The sequence below is a fragment of the Pseudophryne corroboree genome, chromosome 6, assembly GCF_028390025.1.
Source record: "Pseudophryne corroboree isolate aPseCor3 chromosome 6, aPseCor3.hap2, whole genome shotgun sequence".
Taxonomy (NCBI): Eukaryota; Metazoa; Chordata; class Amphibia; order Anura; family Myobatrachidae; genus Pseudophryne; species Pseudophryne corroboree.
In genome coordinates this window covers 35,456,665-35,481,494 of record NC_086449.1, presented here as the reverse complement: position 1 = coordinate 35,481,494, position 24,830 = coordinate 35,456,665, and the positions used below count along the sequence as shown (strand labels likewise).

General features: G+C 42.3%; 1 protein-coding gene across 1 annotated transcript in view; it reads right to left on the bottom strand.

Annotated features, from left to right (window-relative positions):
• Positions 1 to 24,625, bottom strand: part of LOC134934204 (extracellular calcium-sensing receptor-like) — a 32,004-nt gene extending 7,379 nt beyond the window's left edge. The window contains exons 1-3 of the mRNA XM_063929693.1: positions 24,507 to 24,625; positions 23,084 to 23,375; positions 15,590 to 16,420 (exon numbers count right to left, since the gene is read on the bottom strand). Of these exons, the coding sequence (XP_063785763.1) occupies positions 15,590 to 16,420; positions 23,084 to 23,375; positions 24,507 to 24,625 (1,242 nt within the window). The remainder of the gene's footprint in view (positions 1 to 15,589; positions 16,421 to 23,083; positions 23,376 to 24,506) is intronic.
• Positions 24,626 to 24,830: the final 205 nt, after the last annotated feature.

Below are 24,830 nucleotides of genomic sequence, written 5' to 3'. Positions count from 1 at the left end.
GCCGTGTTTTGGGTTCGAACGCGTTTTGGCAAAACCTCACCGAATTTTTTTTGTCGGATTCGGGTGTGTTTTGGATTCGGGTGTTTTTTTCAAAAAACACTAAAAAACAGCTTAAATCATAGAATTTGGGGGTCATTTTGATCCCAAAGTATTATTAACCTCAAAAACCATAATTTACACTCATTTTCAGTCTATTCTGAATACCTCACACCTCACAATATTATTTTTAGTCCTAAAATTTGCACCGAGGTCGCTGTGTGAGTAAGATAAGCGACCCTAGTGGCCGACACAAACACCGGGCCCATCTAGGAGTGGCACTGCAGTGTCACGCAGGATGTCCCTTCCAAAAAACCCTCCCCAAACAGCACATGACGCAAAGAAAAAAAGAGGCGCAATGAGGTAGCTGTGTGAGTAAGATTAGCGACCCTAGTGGCCGACACAAACACCGGGCCCATCTAGGAGTGGCACTGCAGTGTCACGCAGGATGTCCCTTCCAAAAAACCCTCCCCAAACAGCACATGACGCAAAGAAAAAAAGAGGCGCAATGAGGTAGCTGACTGTGTGAGTAAGATTAGCGACCCTAGTGGCCGACACAAACACCGGGCCCATCTAGGAGTGGCACTGCAGTGTCACGCAGGATGTCCCTTCCAAAAAAACCTCCCCAATCAGCACATGATGCAAAGAAAAAGAAAAGAAAAAAGAGGTGCAAGATGGAATTGTCCTTGGGCCCTCCCACCCACCCTTATGTTGTATAAACAAAACAGGACATGCACACTTTAACCAACCCATCATTTCAGTGACAGGGTCTGCCACACGACTGTGACTGATATGACGGGTTGGTTTGGACCCCCCCCAAAAAAGAAGCAATTAATCTCTCCTTGCACAAACTGGCTCTACAGAGGCAAGATGTCCACCTCATCTTCACCCTCCGATATATCACCGTGTACATCCCCCTCCTCACAGATTATCAATTCGTCCCCACTGGAATCCACCATCTCAGCTCCCTGTGTACTTTGTGGAGGCAATTGCTGCTGGTCAATGTCTCCGCGGAGGAATTGATTATAATTCATTTTAATGAACATCATCTTCTCCACATTTTCTGGATGTAACCTCGTACGCCGATTGCTGACAAGGTGAGCGGCGGCACTAAACACTCTTTCGGAGTACACACTTGTGGGAGGGCAACTTAGGTAGAATAAAGCCAGTTTGTGCAAGGGCCTCCAAATTGCCTCTTTTTCCTGCCAGTATAAGTACGGACTGTGTGACGTGCCTACTTGGATGCGGTCACTCATATAATCCTCCACCATTCTATCAATGTTGAGAGAATCATATGCAGTGACAGTAGACGACATGTCCGTAATCGTTGTCAGGTCCTTCAGTCCGGACCAGATGTCAGCATCAGCAGTCGCTCCAGACTGCCCTGCATCACCGCCAGCGGGTGGGCTCGGAATTCTGAGCCTTTTCCTCGCACCCCCAGTTGCGGGAGAATGTGAAGGAGGAGATGTTGACAGGTCGCGTTCCGCTTGACTTGACAATTTTGTCACCAGCAGGTCTTTCAACCCCAGCAGACCTGTGTCTGCCGGAAAGAGAGATCCAAGGTAGGCTTTAAATCTAGGATCGAGCACGGTGGCCAAAATGTAGTGCTCTGATTTCAACAGATTGACCACCCGTGAATCCTTGTTAAGCGAATTAAGGGCTGCATCCACAAGTCCCACATGCCTAGCGGAATCGCTCCCTTTTAGCTCCTTCTTCAATGCCTCCAGCTTCTTCTGCAAAAGCCTGATGAGGGGAATGACCTGACTCAGGCTGGCAGTGTCTGAACTGACTTCACGTGTGGCAAGTTCAAAGGGCATCAGAACCTTGCACAACGTTGAAATCATTCTCCACTGCACTTGAGACAGGTGCATTCCACCTACTATATCGTGCTCAATTGTATAGGCTTGAATGGCCTTTTGCTGCTCCTCCAACCTCTGAAGCATATAGAGGGTTGAATTCCACCTCGTTACCACTTCTTGCTTCAGATGATGGCAGGGCAGGATCAGTAGTTTTTGGTGGTGCTCCAGTCTTCTGTACGTGGTGCCTGTACGCCGAAAGTGTCCCGCAATTTTTCTGGCCACCGACAGCATCTCTTGCACGCCCCTGTCGTTTTTTAAAAAATTCTGCACCACCAAATTCAAGGTATGTGCAAAACATGGGACGTGCTGGAATTTGCCCATATTTAATGCACACACAATATTGCTGGCGTTGTCCGATGCCACAAATCCACAGGAGAGTCCAATTGGGGTAAGCCATTCCGCGATGATCTTCCTCAGTTGCCGTAAGAGGTTTTCAGCTGTGTGCGTATTCTGGAAAGCGGTGATACAAAGCGTAGCCTGCCTAGGAAAGAGTTGGCGTTTGCGAGATGCTGCTACTGGTGCCGCCGCTGCTGTTCTTGCGGCGGGAGTCCATACATCTACCCAGTGGGCTGTCACAGTCATATAGTCCTGACCCTGCCCTGCTCCACTTGTCCACATGTCCGTGGTTAAGTGGACATTGGGTACAACTGCATTTTTTAGGACACTGGTGAGTCTTTTTCTGACGTCCGTGTACATTCTCGGTATCGCCTGCCTAGAGAAGTGGAACCTAGATGGTATTTGGTAACGGGGGCACACTGCCTCAATAAATTGTCTAGTTCCCTGTGAACTAACGGCGGATACCGGACGCACGTCTAACACCAACATAGTTGTCAAGGCCTCAGTTATCCGCTTTGCAGTAGGATGACTGCTGTGATATTTCATCTTCCTCGCAAAGGACTGTTGAACAGTCAATTGCTTACTGGAAGTAGTACAAGTGGGCTTACGACTTCCCCTCTGGGATGACCATCGACTCCCAGCGGCAACAACAGCAGCGCCAGCAGCAGTAGGCGTTACACGCAAGGATGCATCGGAGGAATCCCAGGCAGGAGAGGACTCGTCAGAATTGCCAGTGACATGGCCTGCAGGACTATTGGCATTCCTGGGGAAGGAGGAAATTGACACTGAGGGAGTTGGTGGGGTGGTTTGCGTGAGCTTGGTTACAAGAGGAAGGGATTTACTGGTCAGTGGACTGCTTCCGCTGTCACCCAAAGTTTTTGAACTTGTCACTGACTTATTATGAATGCGCTGCAGGTGACGTATAAGGGAGGATGTTCCGAGGTGGTTAACGTCCTTACCCCTACTTATTACAGCTTGACAAAGGGAACACACGGCTTGACACCTGTTGTCCGCATTTCTGGTGAAATACCTCCACACCGAAGAGCTGATTTTTTTGGTATTTTCACCTGGCATGTCAACGGCCATATTCCTCCCACGGACAACAGGTGTCTCCCCGGGTGCCTGACTTAAACAAACCACCTCACCATCAGAATCCTCCTGGTCAATTTCCTCCCCAGCGCCAGCAACACCCATATCCTCCTCATCCTGGTGTACTTCAACACTGACATCTTCAATCTGACTATCAGGAACTGGACTGCGGGTGCTCCTTCCAGCACTTGCAGGGGGCGTGCAAATGGTGGAAGGCGCATGCTCTTCACGTCCAGTGTTGGGAAGGTCAGGCATCGCAACCGACACAATTGGACTCTCCTTGTGGATTTGGGATTTCGAAGAATGCACAGTTCTTTGCTGTGCTGCTTTTGCCAGCTTGAGTCTTTTCATTTTTCTAGCGAGAGGCTGAGTGCTTCCATCCTCATGTGAAGCTGAACCACTAGCCATGAACATAGGCCAGGGCCTCAGCCGTTCCTTGCCACTCCGTGTGGTAAATGGCATATTGGCAAGTTTACGCTTCTCCTCCGACAATTTTATTTTAGGTTTTGGAGTCCTTTTTTTACTGATATTTGGTGTTTTGGATTTGACATGCTCTGTACTATGACATTGGGCATCGGCCTTGGCAGACAACGTTGCTGGCATTTCATCGTCTCGGCCATGACTAGTGGCAGCAGCTTCAGCACGAGGTGGAAGTGGATCTTGATCTTTCCCTAATTTTGGAACCTCAACATTTTTGTTCTCCATATTTTAATAGGCACAACTAAAAGGCACCTCAGGTAAACAATGGAGATGGATGGATTGGATACTAGTATACAATTATGGACGGGCTGCCGAGTGCCGACACAGAGGTAGCCACAGCCGTGAACTACCGCACTGTACTGTGTCTGCTGCTAATATAGACTGGTTGATAAAGAGATAGTATACTCGTAACTAGTATGTATGTATAAAGAAAGAAAAAAAAACCACGGTTAGGTGGTATATACAATTATGGACGGGCTGCCGAGTGCCGACACAGAGGTAGCCACAGCCGTGAACTACCGCACTGTACTGTGTCTGCTGCTAATATAGACTGGTTGATAAAGAGATAGTATACTCGTAACTAGTATGTATGTATAAAGAAAGAAAAAAAAACCACGGTTAGGTGGTATATACAATTATGGACGGGCTGCCGAGTGCCGACACAGAGGTAGCCACAGCCGTGAACTACCGCACTGTACTGTGTCTGCTGCTAATATATAGACTGGTTGATAAAGAGATAGTATACTCGTAACTAGTATGTATGTATAAAGAAAGAAAAAAAAACCACGGTTAGGTGGTATATACAATTATGGACGGGCTGCCGAGTGCCGACACAGAGGTAGCCACAGCCGTGAACTACCGCACTGTACTGTGTCTGCTGCTAATATATAGACTGGTTGATAAAGAGATAGTATACTCGTAACTAGTATGTATGTATAAAGAAAGAAAAAAAAACCACGGTTAGGTGGTATATACAATTATGGACGGGCTGCCGAGTGCCGACACAGAGGTAGCCACAGCCGTGAACTACCGCACTGTACTGTGTCTGCTGCTAATATATAGACTGGTTGATAAAGAGATAGTATACTCGTAACTAGTATGTATGTATAAAGAAAGAAAAAAAAACCACGGTTAGGTGGTATATACAATTATGGACGGGCTGCCGAGTGCCGACACAGAGGTAGCCACAGCCGTGAACTACCGCACTGTACTGTGTCTGCTGCTAATATAGACTGGTTGATAAAGAGATAGTATACTCGTAACTAGTATGTATGTATAAAGAAAGAAAAAAAAACCACGGTTAGGTGGTATATACAATTATGGACGGGCTGCCGAGTGCCGACACAGAGGTAGCCACAGCCGTGAACTACCGCACTGTACTGTGTCTGCTGCTAATATAGACTGGTTGATAAAGAGATAGTATACTACTAATATTATATATACTGGTGGTCAGGTCACTGGTCACTAGTCACACTGGCAGTGGCACTCCTGCAGCAAAAGTGTGCACTGTTTAATTTTACTATAATATTATGTACTCCTGGCTCCTGCTATAACCTATAACTGGCACTGCAGTAGTGCTCCCCAGTCTCCCCCACAATTATAAGCTGTGTGAGCTGAGCAGTCAGACAGATATATAATATATATAGATGATGCAGCACACTGGCCTGAGCCTGAGCAGTGCACACAGATATGGTATGTGACTGACTGAGTCACTGTGTGTATCGCTTTTTTCAGGCAGAGAACGGATATATTAAATAAACTGCACTGTGTGTCTGGTGGTCACTCACTATATAATATATTATGTACTCCTGGCTCCTGCTATAACCTATAACTGGCACTGCAGTAGTGCTCCCCAGTCTCCCCCACAATTATAAGCTGTGTGAGCTGAGCAGTCAGACAGATATATATAATATTATATATAGATAATAGATGATGCAGCACACTGGCCTGAGCCTGAGCAGTGCACACAGATATGGTATGTGACTGAGTCACTGTGTGCTGTGTATCGCTTTTTTCAGGCAGAGAACGGATTATAAATAAAACTGGTGGTCACTATCAGCAAAACTCTGCACTGTACTTAGTACTCCTAATGCTCCCTAAAATTAGTAAATCAAGTGTCTCTCTAATCTATTCTAAACGGAGAGGACGCCAGCCACGTCCTCTCCCTATCAATCTCAATGCACGTGTGAAAATGGCGGCGACGCGCGGCTCCTTATATAGAATCCGAGTCTCGCGATAGAATCCGAGCCTCGCGAGAATCCGACAGCGTCATGATGACGTTCGGGCGCGCTCGGGTTAACCGAGCAAGGCGGGAAGATCCGAGTCGCTCGGACCCGTGAAAAAAAACATGAAGTTCTGGCGGGTTCGGATTCAGAGAAACCGAACCCGCTCATCTCTAGTGTTACCCCCACAGAATTTGTTCCCAGAGTGTAAGTCATATGTGTAGCAAGTTTTGTGTAAATTGCTCCAGGCCTTCCACAGTTTTGCTGTCTGCTGACTTACTCTGTGCTTCTGTCCCACCCCTAGAGGTGCTAGGGGTGTCTGACCCGCACAGTGTTTGTTTCCAGAGTGTAAGTCATATGTGTACCAAGCAGGGCCGTAACTACCTATGGGCAGACGGTGCGTTGCCCACAGCGCATTTGTCCTGTGGGCGCACCGTCTGTATCCACCCCTGATGACCTGCTCATATGTGAGGAGAGCTGCAGCGCTGGGGAGGCAAAGTCAGTGAGTCTTATGTTTATGTCTTAACTTTTCAGTGCTCCTCTTGCTGTGCCAGCGCTGCAGACATGACAGGCAGCGCTGGGCAGGTTCCCCTGTGTTCCCTCACCTCCTCTCCACAGCAGCGGCACCGGCTCCAATACTCCCTTCTACACACTCCGGGCGAGCCGCGCGCATGTGGGATGGCCAGCGCAGCATAGTGAAAGATCCACAGCACCGCTACAAAACGTGTCGGGGGGGGGGGGGGGGTGTTTGTGTTTTTACTTTCCAGAGCTCCGTCTTGCTATGCCAGCGCTGGGCAGGTTCCCCGCCGCCCCCTCCCACTGTCCACCCCCTCTGTGTGCGCTGCTCTCCCGGTGGCTGTAGAAGTGAGTATTGGGAGCCGGCGCCGCTGCTATGGAGAGGGAAGATGTGCGCTGATGATTGAGCGGAAGCAGCGTACCGTCGCCCCCACCCCCACACACCATAGGGAGCCTGGAGATGAGAGAAGAGCTCTGAAATGAGCTGTAAGTGCTTTACCCAGATTTTTCTAATATCCTGTATTCTCATTCTTCACTGTTCTGCTGGTAAACTGCAGGCATTCAACCCCACAGTACCCAGTCCAGGAAGCAAGTAAGCATTTGTGGGACCCATAAAATTCACACATTCACAGTACCAAAAAATGTAGTGTGTTTATATTATCATTCAGGGCCATAGCTAGGTGTGTGCCAGCCTGGCACATAGCGCATGTCCACTGTGGGCGCCCTGTGTATCCATGTACCACTGGCACCTGGCTACTTGTAAAGCGCTACACAGAAGAATAGCCAGGTAGCGCTGCAGGTTGTGTGCCCCCCTTGTAATTTTTTTAATTTATTTAATAATTTGGCAGCGGCACTTGCTGGTCTCTCTGCACCATACTTGCCTACCTGACCCTCTCCATGAGGGAGAAAATACTCTGTTCCTGGACTCTCCTGGTAATGTATGATTGCCATCACCTGTGGTGAGCAGGGTAATTGATAAGAAAGGTGTTTCACCACAGGTGATGGCAATCATACATTACCAGGAAAGTTCAGGAACAGAGCATTTTCTCCCTCATGGAGAGGGTCAGGTAGGCAAGTATGCTCTGCACCTGCGGTTCCTCCCCCAGCGTGTTCTGATCACTTCTAGTCACAGTGATCGGGCAGCCCGTGGCATTCCCCCCAGAACTATTGAGACTGCAACCAGGGTCAGTGTGGAGAGGTGCCATCCCCGTTCCATCCTCAGACTCTGGAGAGTGCGCCTGAGCCTGGAGGACGCAGCCTGCATTGCTGGGGGCTGGGAGACTACTTATATGAGGACCTGGGAATCCCTTCATCAAACACAGCCAGCTGTGTCTGCATGTCACGCTGCAACACACGGAAGAACCCAGGCGTTAGCGCTCGCCGCTGCTGGCTCTGCTCTCGGCATGTCTGGTGACATGCTGCGGTTGCCGATCATTTCTAAATGGCACATAAAGCCCAGGCAGCTGGTGATGTCCCAGAGAGCTACCCACCTGCAGGCTAATGGTATGTCTCATATATGAGTGTGTGTGTGTCCCTCTCTCCCCCTCCCACCCCTCTCTCTTTGTCTACTTCCCACAACTCTCTCTTTGTCTACTTCCCACAACTCTCTCTCTACTTACCTCTCAACCCTATCTCTCTCTCCATCCCTCTCTCTCTCTCGTAACTGTACCTGGCGTAATGTTTACAAGGGGACTCTGCCTGTCATAACGTGTAAATGGGGCCTCTGCCTGCTGTACTGTGTAAAATGGGGTTCTACCTGGCGTAATGTGTGATAGGAGCTCTACCTGGACTAATGTGTAAAATGGAGCTCTACCTGGCGTAATGTGTGACAGGGGCTCTACCTGATGTAATATGTGACAGGGGTTTTACCTGGCGCCATGTGTAAAAGGGGACTACTGTGCAGCATAATTTGAATTATGGAGACTACTGTGCAGTGTAATATGAATTGGTATTATTTTGTGGTCAAGCCCCTTCCCCAAAAAGCCATGCCCGTATAAAACCCTGTTGTGAATATGACGAAGGGGGGGGGGCGCCAATGCTGTTTTTTTGCACACAGCGCTAAAATGTCTAGTTACGGCACTGGTACCAAGTTTGTTGTAAATTGCTGCAGGCACTCCAGAGTTATGCTGTCTGCTGAAATCCTCTGTACTGCTGCCTCAACCCTAGGGGTGCTGGGGGTGTCTTCCCCCCACAGTGTTTATTTCCAGAGTGTAAGGCATATGTGTACCAATTTTTTGAGTACATTGCTCCACCAATTCCGGTATTATGCTGTCTCCTGATATACTCTGTGCTGCTGTCTGCCCCCCTAGGGGTGCTAGGGATTTCAAAATATTTTAGTTGCCTCGGCCGTGTTTTATTATGCTCGTATGTAAAATTTCACGATCTTCGCTTGTAAACTGTGGATTTGTATAGAAAGACAGAAGGACAGAAGGACAAATTTTCATTTTTATATACTGCGTTCCAGGTGCCAGTATGCATTCCACCGGACTTCCTGGTATATTACTTTATACATACATATTTTCACTGCTCGGTTGGTCATTGCTAATTAACAGATTAGTGTGTACATTATTATTTATTGCTTCAGTAGACATCCATATAGAAACGAGTATTTATATAATTATTGCATCTAGGTTTAATTCTATATGACAACAGTATATATAACTTTAATTCAGAGGGGAAGACAGAGATAAAAAACAAGCACCAAAAATGTTAGCATCTAATTAATCATATTTATTTCTCACTGTCTCTATATTTATTACTGATTCCAAGAATCTAGACATTACCATAATGTTATGTTCTAGTTCACTCAACTATCTTTCTTAGGAAAGAGATGGATCATTTTTGATGGAAAATCTGATGTCCGTCTCATACTTGATCTTATTCCAATCAAAAAAGTATATATAAAGAGAACTTCTATTTTTTTTTATTATTATTTTTCTCCATTCTATTATACCTATTCCCTCACGGGAAAGGAGATCGGACCACCCAAAGGGACCTTGATGGAGTGTCTAAAATCCATCCCTAGGGGGAGGGGACAAGTCACAAGAAAAGGGATATATATAACAAGGGAAAGAGGAGTCATATCTTTCAGTGCAATACCGATATTTCAGAACTTTAAAAATCTTCTATTCCCCTTTTAAACCCTTCCTCAGGATGCGGAATCACACTTGCCCCAAGGGACCTTGGTGGCGTGTCCTAGACTCATTCCAATAGGATTAAGTTAATTGATAGCAGCTGCTATCTCTTCCGTGGCCGACTCCACACTAGTTTCTGCACCTTACAAGTCACACCCTCTGTATTAGAGATACACATTTTACAAGTGGCATACCCAGTACTAGAACCCACAACCTATTACACTGGAAGCAGACACCATACTGATTTATATATATGGGGGGGGCACCATATATTTTTCTTGCCTCAGGCAACTGGGATGAATTTACGCCATTGCTAGATTAGCAAGCCTTTCCTCAAAATCTAGTGTTTCCATCCCCTTAATCAATTTGGTCAGCCATCTCTAAACCTTTTCTAGTTTCAGGATATCCTTTTTGTAATATGGTGCACAAAACTGTCCACAGTATTCGAGTAGTGGCTTCACAAGTGATTTATATAATGGGAGTATAACAATCTCATCCCTTTGTTATCTATGTTAACGCTTAAATCTTTTTCCAGTACAAAATATCCTAGTTTTACCCCATTTAGTATGTAGGTGGTATTTTTGTTCTTGCTACCAAAGTGCTTGTCTAATTTTGCAGCCCATGTTTCCAGTTTAAATATGTCGACACCGTACAGAACAACAAGTTTGAAACTGGCGCTATAGCGAAGCCTGATATTTAGGGTCTTAAATGTAAAATGGTGCATAAACCACACTGGAAGAGAGGAGTGTGTGCAATCTTCCTCAAAAGCTGTAGCACTTGTGTTTTTTTCTCATTAGAATGGAACTTACATTATGTTCATTTCACGAGTGCGCATAAAGGTATCTTTCACACTGTCCTCTCTTCTGTACTTGAAAACACAACAGGAAAAGAGCACAACAGGATAAAACTTACATGAAGCTTCTGTCACGCATACATGTAACAGTAACTTTTATGGTCCTCAGGTCGCAATGACATATATCTCAGAGTTTTCCCCAAAAATGTATTAATGATAAAAAGGTTCCACATAAAATTACAACAACGGAGCAGTGGCTATCAATCCTTGTCGGTAAAACTTTGTAGCATGCTAGATATTAAAAGGACTCACACACACGTCCTGGCTGCAGACTCGGATCCGTGGCATTGATGGTTAACAAGTCCAAAGTCCTCCTAGGTATTTCCCTGACACGAAAGTTGGCCCCACACAGATGGCTTCTCCAATTTTGCCAGGGTTACTTCCAAACCTTTTACTCTCCAATTACCTTTAGCAATTTTAATCCCGCAAAAACTAGTCAAATCCCTTATGTCGCAATTGTGTTTCTCTTTAAAGTGTAACGCTAAATAAAGATGAGCAAGATTTGTTAGAAAAGGGTTTTAAGTTTGCACCTACGAGTAAAGTTAACCTTTTTGAATTCTTTGTGGATCTGCAAAAATGTATTAGAAAATTGTACCTGAAGCTTTTTTTTTGCAGAAAGGAACGGTTTGGAGAGCAATGAAAACGATCCACCAGAAAATATTAAAGTTTTCAAAAAGAAGTCCACCTTTTTTACTAAGCATAAGAAAGGATGTTTTGTAGAAAACCTTTGAACGCTTAGTTAAAGAAGACCTGGAAACCACTAATTTTAGACCCCCCTAAGAAAGTCAATCTCTCTATTGCCCAACGAAAAGCGATTAAAGATTTGAAAAATAACAATAAAATTGTTATTAAACCAGCTGATAAGGGGGCAGGGGTTGTCATTTTAAATAGAGATGACTATCACTCTGAAATGCTACACCAGCTGTCAGATGGCACCACATATAAGAAATTGAGGGGTGACCCCTTTGCCAATATTCAGAAAATAATGGATGTATTCCTGCAGCTATATATAACTAATAACATCCTTACGGAAGATCAGAAGGTATACATCAGACTGAAAAATCCATCCATCCCAGTATTGTACGTACTGCCTAAAGTACATAAAAATTTGGATCATCCTCCCGGACGACCCATAGTTGCAGGAACTGGTTCAATTACTTCCAACCTATCTGAATTTTTGGACTATACAATTAAACCATTAGTAGAGAAGACTCAGTCCTATCTAAAAGATACCATCTCAGTGATAAATAAATTAACATCAATTAAGTGGGTACCAGACTACTTGTTGGTCACCGCTGACGTCAAATCAACTTTATACCATCATAGATCATACCTTGGGAATAGAGGCTGTAGATTACCATCTTACAAAGAAGGGAGTGAATGAGCAAGAAAACATTTTTATCACAGAGGGAATTATGTTTATCCTTCAAAACAATTTCTTTTGGTTAGGGGGTGATTTTTTCCTGCAGCTCCTTGGCACAGCTATGGGCACTAGGTTGGCATCCATCTATGCTAATCTATTCATGGCACATAGGGAGGAGCAGTCCGTATGGACTTGCCACCAATGGGGTGCCAACCTAGTGCTGTGGGCTAGATACATAGATGATATTATATTTAAAAGGAAGGGAGAGAGAACATCACTAGATCCTTTTTGCCATTACCTGAATTCTTATAACAGAAATATCGAATTGATGTTTCAAATCAGTCCCCTGGAGGTCAATTTTTTAGACTTAAGGATATACCCAGCTGGTGATATTGTATGCACAGAGAATTATGTAAAACCTACTGACTGCAATGCCTACATTAATTATAATAGCAATCACCATGCTAATTGAATAAGGAGCATCCCGTACAGTCAGTTTCAGCGTCTTCCGAGAAATTGCACACATATAGATGCCTTTAATAGACAGGCAGACATCATGGAACAAAAATATTTGAGTAAGGGTTATGACTCTCAGATAGTACAGAAAGCTAGACAAACCAGTCACAAAATGAATAGAGATGGAATTCTGATGAATTGAGGTAAAGTGAATAAATAACCAGATAATAGGGTATTATTTATTACTAAATATACATCACAGCACAAGCAATTGGAGAAGATCATTAAAAAGCATTGGAATATTCTGACAAGGGATCCCCTGTTACAGGATCTCATCACAGATAAGCCTAGATTTATTTACAGGAAGGCCGATTATTTAAAAAATGTTTTGTTTAAAAGCGCACTACCTGTTGACAAAATAATTACTCGAGTCCTTACTAAGGGCTTTCAACAATGTGGGATGTACATTATGTGTAGGAATTGCAAGACAAATAATAAAATTACTCAGTTTACATCCACTGAAACTAAAAAAAGTTTTCCAATTAAGGAATGTATTACTTGTGGGAGTAGAAATGTTGTGTATTTGCTGGAATGCAAATGCGGCTCACAATATGTGGGGAGGACTGGGAGGATGCTTAAAGAACGCCTCAGTGAGCATATCAAAAATATCAAGAAGGGCCTAGAGCAACATAGTGCATCTTTACACTTTAAAGAGAAACACAATTGCGAAATAAGGGATTTGACTAGTTTTTGCGGGATTAAAATTGCTAAAGGTAATTGGAGAGTAAAAGGTTTGGAAGAAACCCAGGCAGAATTGGAGAAGCCGTCTGTGTGGGGCCAACTTTCGTGTCGGAGAATTACCTAGGAGGACTTTGGACTTGTTAACCATCTATGCCACAGATCCGAGTCTGCAGCCGGGACATGTGCTTGAGTCTTTTTAATATCTAGCATGCTACAAAGTTTTACCAACAAGGATCAATAGACCCTGCTCCTTTTTGGTGATTTTATGTGGAACCTTTTTATCATTAATAAAAAAAATTGGAAAACTCGGAGATCTATGTCATTGCGACCTGAGGACCATAACAATTACTGTTACGTGTATGCGTGACAGAAGCTTCATGTAAGTTTTATCCTGTTGTGCTATTTTCCTGCTGTGTTTTCAAGTACAGAAGAGAGGACAGTGTGAAAGATACCTTTATGCGCACTCGTGAAAGAAATGTAACGTAAGTTCCATTCTAATGAGAAAAGAACACAAGTGCTACAGCTTTTGAGGAAGATTGCACACACTACTCTCTTCCAGTGTGGTTTATGCTCCATTTTACATTTAAGACCCTAAATATCAGGCTCCGCTATAGCGCCAATTTCAAACTTTTTTTCTGTATTATTTATTTTAGAGTATTGGGTGTACTCTGTTTGTTTGAAGCTTGCTGCAATTCATTGTTCCACAAGCGCAAGGTTGTTTCTAATCATTTGTGTTGCACCTGTAAGTTGACACCATGCTCTCTAGACCTACTTCTAGATCATTTATGAAAATGTTGTACAATAGTGGTCCAAGTACAGTCCCTTGTGGCACACCACTTAGTACTTCAGTCCAATTTGAAAAAGGTCCATTTACCACAACTTGCTGCTCCCTATTATCCATCCAATTTCTAACCCAAGTGCATATTGTGCTTCCTAGCCCCAGTTCTTGTAACTTATAAATAAGTCTCATGTGCGGTACTGTATCAAAAGCTTTTGCAAAGTCTAAAAAGATTACCTCCACCTCCTTACCCTGATCTAGGTTGGCACTGTTTCATAAAATTCATATAAGTTTGTTTGACATGATCTCTCCTTCACAAATCCATGTTGGTTCATATTAGTAACCTTATTGGCTTCAAGGAACTTCTGTATTCTATCCTTTAAATTACCATCCAATACTTTCCCCACTATAATTGTAAGACTTACTGGTCTATAATTACCCGGTTCAGATTTACTTCTCTTTTTGAATATCGGCACAACTTCCACTATATGCCAGTCTTTGGGAACCATGACTGATGTAAGTGAGTCATTGAAAATAAAAAATAGCAGTCTTGCTAGTTCAGAGTGTAGCTCCATGAGAACCCTTGGATAAATTCCGTCGGGACCAGGTGACTTATTAATCTTATTTTTTTAAATTGGTCAGAGACTACTTCCTCACTTAAATAAGCACTTAGCAGTGGGACAGTATAGTTGCTAAGGTTATGTGTTAATACCACCATCTGGTCATCTCTTGTGAATACAGATGAGAAAAACTCATTTAAATTTTCTGCTGTATGTCTTATTGTCTTTGACTAAGATGCCCAACTTGCCCTTTAAGTCTTTTTTTAATCTTTTGCTGTTGATGTATTTAAAAAACTTTTTGGGGTATGATTTACTTTCCTTTGCTACTAGCTTCTCAGTATCTATTTTAGCCGCTCTTATTTCTTTTTTCCATATTTTGTTACAATCCTTATAGTATTGGAATGACTCCGCTTTCCTGTCTGATTTATATTTTTGGAATGCTCGCCTCTTTTTGCCCATTAATTCCTTAATCTTTTTGTTAAGCCACATTGGTTTGGAATTATTACTCCTTCCTTTGCTGCCCATGGGAATGATTTTACGAGTATAATTAGTTATCAGTATTTTTAAAATCTCCCATTTCTCCATAGTATTCTTGTCTTGAAACAAAATTTCCCATTCAATGTCCCTTAAAGCCTCCCTCATCATGTCAAAGTTGGCTTTGCTAAAGTTTAGAGTCCTAGTTGAGCCTATATTAGGCTGTTTATTAAAACTGATATGGAATGTGACCATATTGTGGTTACTGTTTCCCATGGGCTCCCCTAATATAATATTTGATATCAATTCCCTATTGTTTGTTAATACCAGGTCTAAGATTGCATTGTGCCTAGTTGGTTCCTCGATTAGTAGAAGTAAGTAGTGATCATAGCAGTATCACATGAATTATTATTATTATTATTATTATTATTATTATTATTATTATTATCTTAAAAAGCTGGTAACAAAGCCAAAAATTGTTTAAAAATGTATTACCAGAAAATCAGGCACCAGGATAACATTTGTATGAACTTTACTGTAAGAAGAGTGAACTTATCTCAGTTGTTACTAATTTGAAGATGCTACATTGTATACAATAATGCATCTGCTAAACATAAATAATGCATATGGACAATTGGTATTTACATAAAATAGAATTACATTTGACTTCTAAATCTTAGACAATATATTACCTGCCATGGTTTGAAATTCAAAAAGTTTGCACAGGTCCCATGAGAAAATGGCCCGTCACCCGCCTTGCAGCTTCTCAGATCATCCAAAGCTTTAGTCATAACTATCACAGATGAATAAGTTAAATAAGAATTTTTTAAGCTGTTGATGTAGGTGGAACTGTTCCTAACATCATCAAACTTCTCCTCTCCAGTACATTCTTTTTCTGGGACATCCAAAGAACTAGTAAAGTTTTTCCCATAAAGAAATTTACAACTGAAAACTTTCTCCCAATATAATTTCACCCATGTCTCCCCCATAGATTGAGAAGGACGTATCTTGCTGAGATAATGACTTAATCCTGGAACCACATAATCAATAATGGTAAAGCCAAGAGTGCCAGAAAAAATGTGAAAATAATTTCTTGTTGATAGTAATGTGGTCCTGACCCAACCGGCATTTCCAATAAAAATCCTCCCTGTGATGTTCTGTTTCAACACTTCATTTGCAACAGGAACAAATTCAAAGTCCACAGAGAATACAACAATTACTTTAGCTGATGACTGCTTAATAACCCTCACTATATGTGGAGCATTGCGATCTGCTTGTCCTAAACGTATATGTTCAGTAAAAGCTACACATGCCCCAGCCTTAATTATCTCTTGTTTTATTAACTGAATTCCCAGGAGACCATAATCATTGTCTGTAGCCAAAAAACCGATCCAAGTCCACCCGAAGCTCAAAATAAGTTGAGCCAGTCCAATAGATTGTCTTTTATCATTTGGAGCAGTCCTGAAGAAAGATGGAAACATTTTCCGGTCACTCAGTAAAGAAGCGCTCGAATATGGACTGAGCTGAAAACACAGAAAGTAAGAAACACAGACAGACATGAACATTTGAAGTGTTCCTAACATTTATATATATATATATATATATATATATATAAATATATATATATATTTATATATCTCCATCCAATAATGCCAGCACTCCAATGCTGTATATATTGTTACTTGCCCTGGTGCCAACCCGGGTCAGCGATTCCTTAAATATACAGTATGTATAGGGTAGCACTCATAGTACTTCCAGCAGCAGAATAAAAGACTACTGAGTAGGTTCACATCAGGTTCAACATTTTGGTGTCTCCACCTTTACCAAGAACTGATGTGAACTGACTCAGTAGTCTTTTAGTTTGCTGTTGAAGTCCTATGAGTGCCGCCCTCTATACACTGTATGTATATATATATATATATATATATATATATGTATACTCTAACTCACAATTACTTTATGTTTAATGCAAGTTTTTCAGACAGACAACCGGGTGTAGATGTGGGCGGCTGTGGCCCCATTTTTTGGGGGGTGCATCTATGACCCCTGAGGAAGTCCCAGCACAGAAAACGGGATGAAACGCGTTGGCTGACCACTGTTTCTCCGCTCTCCTGTATGATTTACAGATAAGCACTTATACTGTTTTCAAATTGTACGAGTCCATTTTTTATGTTAATTGTTATATTAAATGTGTAAAAATGAAATTACACTATCAGAGACTCCCTCTGTGAGCACTTTTTGGTTTTAAGGTACTCTGGTTTGATGGATGATTTTGAGGGCTCCATCCGGTTACACTATATCTTGAAAAATGTGAGTGCTGCCATGATATTATAATTTGGTTGGTGCACCTTCATTATTGGTAAATCAGCACATTACCAGAAGGGTGTCATTTTGGAATCATTTTGGCACATTATAGCACCACAACACTTTATTGCACATTTTTTGCCCTTTTTTGCACATTAAGCACAGTGGGGGTAATTCTGAGTTGATCGCAGCAGCAAGTTTGTTAGCAATTGGGCAAAACCATGTGCACTGCAGTGGGAGCAGATATAACACTTGAAGAGAGAGTTAGATTTGGGTGGGTTATTTTGTTTTTGTGCAGGGTAAATACTGGCTGCTTTATCTTTACACTGCAATTTAGATTTCAGTTTGAATCCACCCCACCCAAATCTAACTCTCTCTGCACGTTATATCTGCCCCTCCTGCAGTGCACATGGTTTTGCCCAACTGCTAACAAAATTGCTGCTGCGATCAACTCAGAATTAGGCCCAGTGTCTCTTTACTTCGATTTGTGCACTTTATTGATCCACTGTCTTCCATTCCCCACACGCGTGGAATACCAAGCCAATATCCGGATGGATATGAGAGGAGGAGATGAACAAGGAGGAAGACAGTCGATGTAAAGAAATCTTGGACAAGCAAACATTCCCCGTGTGTCTGGTACGCATATTTGGTTACTATTTGAGGACACTTTGATAAGTCACTTTTGAACACTGAAGGCGCAGCTGATTTACCATAGAACACTATTTAAAAACATGTCCTATTGGAAATCAGACTATTTTGAAATCTGGCTGCTGCCACTGCATTTGGTATGAAGTGTTTATATGTCTGACTAGCTACTAGCTAGGGACAATTTGTTTTAAGGCACTTGAGTTCTTTTTAATTTAAAGGGGTAACGCTACTTGCACCATATGTACACTATATATACATATATATATATATATATATATTGTGGTGAGAGGGCTTGTGTCTCACCACAATTGCCCATATTTATGTGGGATCTGCTCCTTTCAAGAGAGAGGAAAACAAGACCTGCACATCCTGCACCTGCCGTAGAAGTATGCAACTACAGGGATTATGGGCTGCACTGGTCAAGGTTGAAAAATCGAATTCCAGGTCTTCCAGCTCACCAAAGTCAGAAGCAGGAAAGGGGTTTTAAACTCCAATACACCCACTGCACATTGCACTGATGCCTGTTAGAGGCCAGTGAGTAGGATACACTTTTGTAGTGCCAGGGACTGTGGATGTTGGCTGAGCCAGGAGAGCATGACGGATGGTGACTGCAGGTAATTTCAGAAGGATGACTAATTAGCACGGGCAGTGCTAACATATTTACTTTTTACTTTTTTCCACAAGGAAACACTGCTGGAGATGCCATGGTTATCTGTTATGAATGTGGAGAGCCAGGTCATATAAGGTGGGACTGTTCCAGAAAAACAGAGCATGTGGAGTGTGGGGTTGCAAGTATGGCCATTACATACACCACTTTTAGCACAATGGTACCCCTGGATTTCAGTCCTCCATTAATATGGTAAACTGTGTTACTACATTGCTGAGAACTCCCAGCTATTATACACTCAGGGAGTCAGCTGACCCTGATCTCAGAGACTCTCCTGCCCAGGCCAGTGGAAAAGGAGCCCGAGTTAGTTGAAATATTTTTCTTCAATGGGTCCACAGAAAACTTCTCCCCTGGGTGCAAGTGAGCCTCACCATAAAGAGAGGAACCTCTAAGCACCTTTCTGGTTCACCTGGACCTTTGAATGTCCTGTTGGCAGATACATGGTCAGCGGGACAACAGCAAGAAGCTGTTAAGCAGCGACCATATTGTATTCCCAAGGCATGGCCCCAAGCTGTCAGGCAAGAATTGAAGGAAAGTCCGCTTCTGTACTCCTCGCTAGACTACTCAGATGTCACACTGTCCCTTTGAGGGTTATGTTGTCAATGGATTGGCTGACAAGAGCACAACCTGGCGTCCACAAGAAACAAGGACTATTTGTTACTTTACCAGAACACATCACATTCGGCAAGGAGCAGGAAGATACACCTGGAAAGGTGGTCAGGAAATATCAGTCTGGTAACCGAACCAGATAAACTGTACGGACATCTTTTCCAGGAAATGTAAAAAGGCTGATTGGTGTCATCCAACACAAGAAAATATGTGCACTTCCCCAAGTATGGAAAAGCAAAAGGGGGGATATGTGGTGAAAGTGCTTGTGTCTCACCACAATTGCCCACATTTCTGTCGGATCAGTTCCCTTCAAGTGAGAGAAAAACAAGACCTGCAGATTCTGCACATGCAGTAGAAATGTGGTACTACAGGATTTATGGGCTGCACAGATCAAGATGGAAAAATAGAATTTCGGGTCTTCCAGCTCACCCAGAGCCAGCCGGAAGTCAGAAGCAGGGGAGAAAGTTTAAAACTCTCATACACCCACTGCACATTGAACTGATACCTGTTAGAGGCCAGCGAGTAGGATGCAGTTTTGTAGTGCCAGGAACTGTGGACATTGATTGTGCCAGGAGAGCATGACAATGGTTAATGCAGGTCATTGCAGCAGGATGACGATTAAGCACGGGGAGTGCTAAAATTTTAACTTTTATGTTTCCAGGCCTAAGCATGAGTATGTTATAATCAGTGTCTGATGCCAGTAAAGACACTGTGTGTAATCGGAAAACCTGCCTAAGAGTCCTTATTTCAAGTACCCGTTTTATTATATATTATATATATATATATATATATATATATATACACACACGAGGGGGTACCCAAAAGAAACAGGAATTGTGTTCTAGAGGGTAGGGGCTCACAGTAGGGGAACCCTTATGAGACAATATCCCTGCTGACATTGTGGGGGAGTGTAACATTTGCCTGCAGGGATTTTTTTTCCAATGAGTTATTCACTCTTTCGCCTATTTTTATAATGTGCAGATCACTGGAATTCAGCTGCTGCATAGAGATGTGCAGCTGCGTTTGGGTCTGAATGACCTCATTAGTTCATGTATTGATCAATGCATTTAAGCCTGTAGCCCCCAACAAGGGAACCCACTATACTATAGGTCCTACTCTATTGCTCAAAATAAGGGATAGAGGGTGGGGCTGCTCAGGGAGTGCTGGGAACCCACCCAAAATAACAAAAAAATTATGTTTTTGCAACTATGAGTGGTACAGTAAATCTGTAGTGTGACTTATGTTTCTATTGTGTACAATGTTACTGTTGTTTTTATACAGTACCAAAGAGTTGTTTGCCAAGTAATTATCAATAGATGGAGGCACAGTGTTTTACGAGCATGATTGTGAACTATTTATGCTTCTGATCAGGGGCATTTTAAGAGAGGAGGGAACCCGTGTGCAGCTCTCCATGATGCTATAGGCTTTGGCACTGTGTCCAAGATGAAATGGTATGCTCTTCCTCAGTCAATTCTCTACCTGGACCCTCTGGCACTTTCTCTTCAATTGATCCCACAAATGAAGCTGAAATATCAACACTCCTTCCATATTCCTACTCTACTACCTCTTCTCTTGTTTCTATACCCTCACAAATAAGTAAAGCTCTGTCGTCTGTGCTCATCCCTACCTTAACTAACATCTGTAATCTCTATCTCTCTACTGTTATCATTACTTCACTGTTCAAGCATGCAGTGATTACTCCAATTCTGAAAAAAACACACAATTTTGACATTAAACGCTCTATCAAACGTCCGTCCCATCTCTCAGCTCCCATGCCCATCCAAGCTACTTGAGAGACTTGCCTATACTCGCAATACATACTTTCTTAATTCACACAACTTATTGGACCCACTTAAATCAGGCTTTCATTCGAACATTCCACAGAGACAGCACTAACTAAAGTAATAAATGACCCGGTCACTCTAAAGGCCACCCTCTTACTTCTTATTCTTCTTGATGGCAAGCATTCTATATCCCGGCTGTTGTGGGCCCCGGTGCTCAGCATACCGACAGCGGGATCCTGACCGCCAAGATACCGACAATTATTCTCCCTCTTGGGGTTTCCACGACACCACTGGAGGAAGAAAAAATAGTGTGGTGTGCTTACCGCGCCACCGTGCCCACAATGGGGTGAGCGCAGCAAGCCTGCAGTGGCTCTTTTGCACTCGTACCGCTGCTGGTATTCCGGTGGTCAGGATCCCAACAGCTGTGATATCGTAGTAGACCCATTCTTGATCTCTCTGCAGCTTTTGACACTCTTGAACACTTTCTTCTCATACAAACACTACAATCCTTAGGTCTTCAGGGCACAGCCCTTTCTTGGTTCACATCCTACTTAATTAATTGCTCTTTCAGTAACTGCTTCTCTGAATCCACCTCCTCTTCACTACCTCTATCAGTTGGAGTACTGCTAGTCTTAGGTCCTCTGCTTTTCTTAATCTATACCACTTTGGCAAACTAATCAGCTCTTTTGGATTTTAGTATTATATGTACGCAGTGGAATATCAAATTTACCTATCCTGGACACAGATTTGTCACCATCTGTATTGGTCTATGTCACTGAATGCCTTTCTGCCCTTTCCTCTTGGATGTCATCTCACCACCTCAAACTTAATATTTCCAAACCAGAATTAATTATATTTCCACCACCCAATCGTAATTACCAACCTGATATCTCTCTCATTGTTGAGAACTCTGGTGCCACTTATAGTTTAATCACACAAGTTTTATTTGCATTAGTGCTCATTAATTTGGATCTTATTGTTATTTTATTATATAATTGCACAAGCGCAGACTTACTTTGATATACTGTATACCTTCTACTGTTGAGAACTTGACAATGAATCCTACTCCCCAAGTTTTCTTCCTTGGTGCCATACTTGACTCTAAAATGTCCTTTGTTCCCCTCATTCATTCTTATCTCAAAATCTTGCTACATGCATCTTAAAAACATATCCAAAATACGACTATACCTTACACAAGACACTGCAAAATCTGTAATCCGTGCTCTCATTATCGCATTGATTATTGCAATAGTTTTCTTACTTGTTTTACCAAACAGAGGCTCCCATCATTACAATCCATTCTGTATTCAGCTGTGAGGCTAATTTTCCTCACTAGACGTTCATCGTCTGCAGATCCACTATGTCAGTCCCTCCATTGGTTACATGTATCCTACCGTATTCAATATAAAGTACATTTACTCACACACAAGGCCATTAACCATACTACAACAATGTACAGCTCTATGCTTATCTCAAAAACATCTCCCAACCCAACCTCTTCGCTTTTCACAAGACCTACAGTACATCTCTCTTCCACATGCATAATTTGCCTCCTCTTCACGACTGATGGACTTTCTTCAGGCTGCACCCACTCTGTGGAATGCCCTCTCATGTACAATAAGACTCTCCTCTAGTCTCCAAACCTTCAAGTGTGCCATGAGAACTCACCTCTTCAGGCAAGCTTATCAAATTTCAGAACCATTCACATAACCTTCATAAACTTTCCTATTCAATTACATCCCCACTGTACAGTCCACACATATCCTCACATATTTTCTTTTTCTTCCTTTCCCATCCACCTGACCCCAGGTCAATATTGCAATATTGCTGTGTGACCATATCATACAGTCCACCAATAACCTTTAAAATCTGGTGGACCATTATTCAACAGATAACACCTTTCCTTATGTATCAATACCTACTTCCCTATAGATTGTAAGCTTGCGAGCAGGGCTTTATAACCCAGTTATGTTTTATTACTGTTGACAATTGTTATTTTTGTTTTATTTTCTAACTGTTGTTTCCAGATGTAAAGTATAAAGGAATTTGCTGCACTATATAAGAAACAGTAGTAATGATAATAATGACGATAATAATAATAATAATAATAATAATAATACAATATTAAGGCACATTTTGTTGTTACTAAATGCAGGTTCTCCAAAACTTCTTACCTGTGGGTATCTGAAAGTCCCCAGAACATGAGCCAAGATGATTGAGTTTGCAGAAACTTTGGATCCAATAACAGCAGGGAAAGATGACCTGAAACTACATTGACTGCTGGAGATGGATGTGGTATACTCAGTTAGGAATTGTAATGCTCCTTGTAACTCATTATGTGGTACATTACAGGTGTCATACATCTGGAAACCTAATGTTACATTTGGGAGAATGTCGGGATCCCTGTTGATCTCTTCAATGGTATGTATTACAATCTGAATCTGAAGGTAGTTGTCCAAACTAAACCTTTAAAATAGAAAAAAGTATATAAAATATTTTTCTTCTTTCCCAAACCATAATTTAATATCACAATAAATAGTTTGCATTTTATCTGCAAACAAAAATGATATTGAAACTAAAAGACGTTTTAAACTTTGTGGTATAAATAGGAGCTAGTAATAATAGGAGCTGTACATCTATTCAGCCTCTGTGAGTTTGCCTGCCATCCCCAACCATCTGACATATTTCAAGGAACATGCCCACCTCCTGGTTCTTGAGAACATCTCAGTAAGATGGGTTTACCTGCTAGGGTTGGTCAGTAATCACTGATGGTTACAAACCATTGTTGGTTTTGCCATCAGTAGTGGAGAACCAATGTCTCTCCACTGTCGACGGTACAGAACCCCCTAACACTACCCCCTGATGCAACCCATGAAGCACTTAACACAGTTTTGATTGACCAACAGCCCAGTAAATTATAGAGTAGGGATTAACAATGGTAAATGAACCCATCAATGGTTCCCAGTCAATAGTTTATGCCATCAAGATTAACCACCAGTGGTGCCATCAATGGTGTACATTGATGGTTACCCCACCGATGGCCATCCCTAGAATTTACAGTATATATTTGAGCTTATAATTCTGCAGAAAGTTTGATGTATGAAAACAATAAAAGTGTCTCATTAAAGGCCAAACTGCTTTCAGTGAATTTCTGCCTCTTCAATTTTTATAAATTTATTTTCCGTTTAGAATACTGCTCAGTTAAACCTATTGTATAGCTTTAACTGAAGATGAGTATGACATGACATCAGGATCATCTTTATTAGAAGTGCCACATTTATATTTTCAAGTGTTTCTATTGCATTGTCCAAAGCACACCTAGTAAGCTTCCAAATTCCACTGTATAGTGCAAAATATTTACCATTGACAAAGCTTAAATTACATCTCCTGAAATCAAATATCAGATCTTTTTCAGGGGAAAAAAACAGCAACGCCTCACTACATGTGTTTTCTCAAACCTCACTGTGGAAAGAGTTGTGTCCTATCTCAAGATGGCCACAAAGATCTCTACTGAGGGGCCATCTTGAGACTGTGAAGAGTGACATGGTTGGAGACAGAAGTCTCCTAGTTAGCTCCTATGAGAGACCTGTTTATTACCTGTTATAAAGCTGTTCCAGGAACCCTGTACAATTATCAATTTGCAGAATACACTCACCAGCTGGTGAACTGTTTGAAACCCCACTCTGTTTAAGCTCTGCTCCATCACCATTGTTCATGTAACACTGAGTACGGCTGTACATGATATGTATCAATAAACTACCACTGGATAAGCTACTGAGCTGTTCATAGAATCATCTGCTAGTTTGTGCCTTTATAACTTGGCAATATCACCACCTGCACACAAATAGTTTCTAACACTCATAAACTCATTAGTAGATCATACAAGTTATAGCTTGTTAGCCAAAAATTGTGGATGCATAA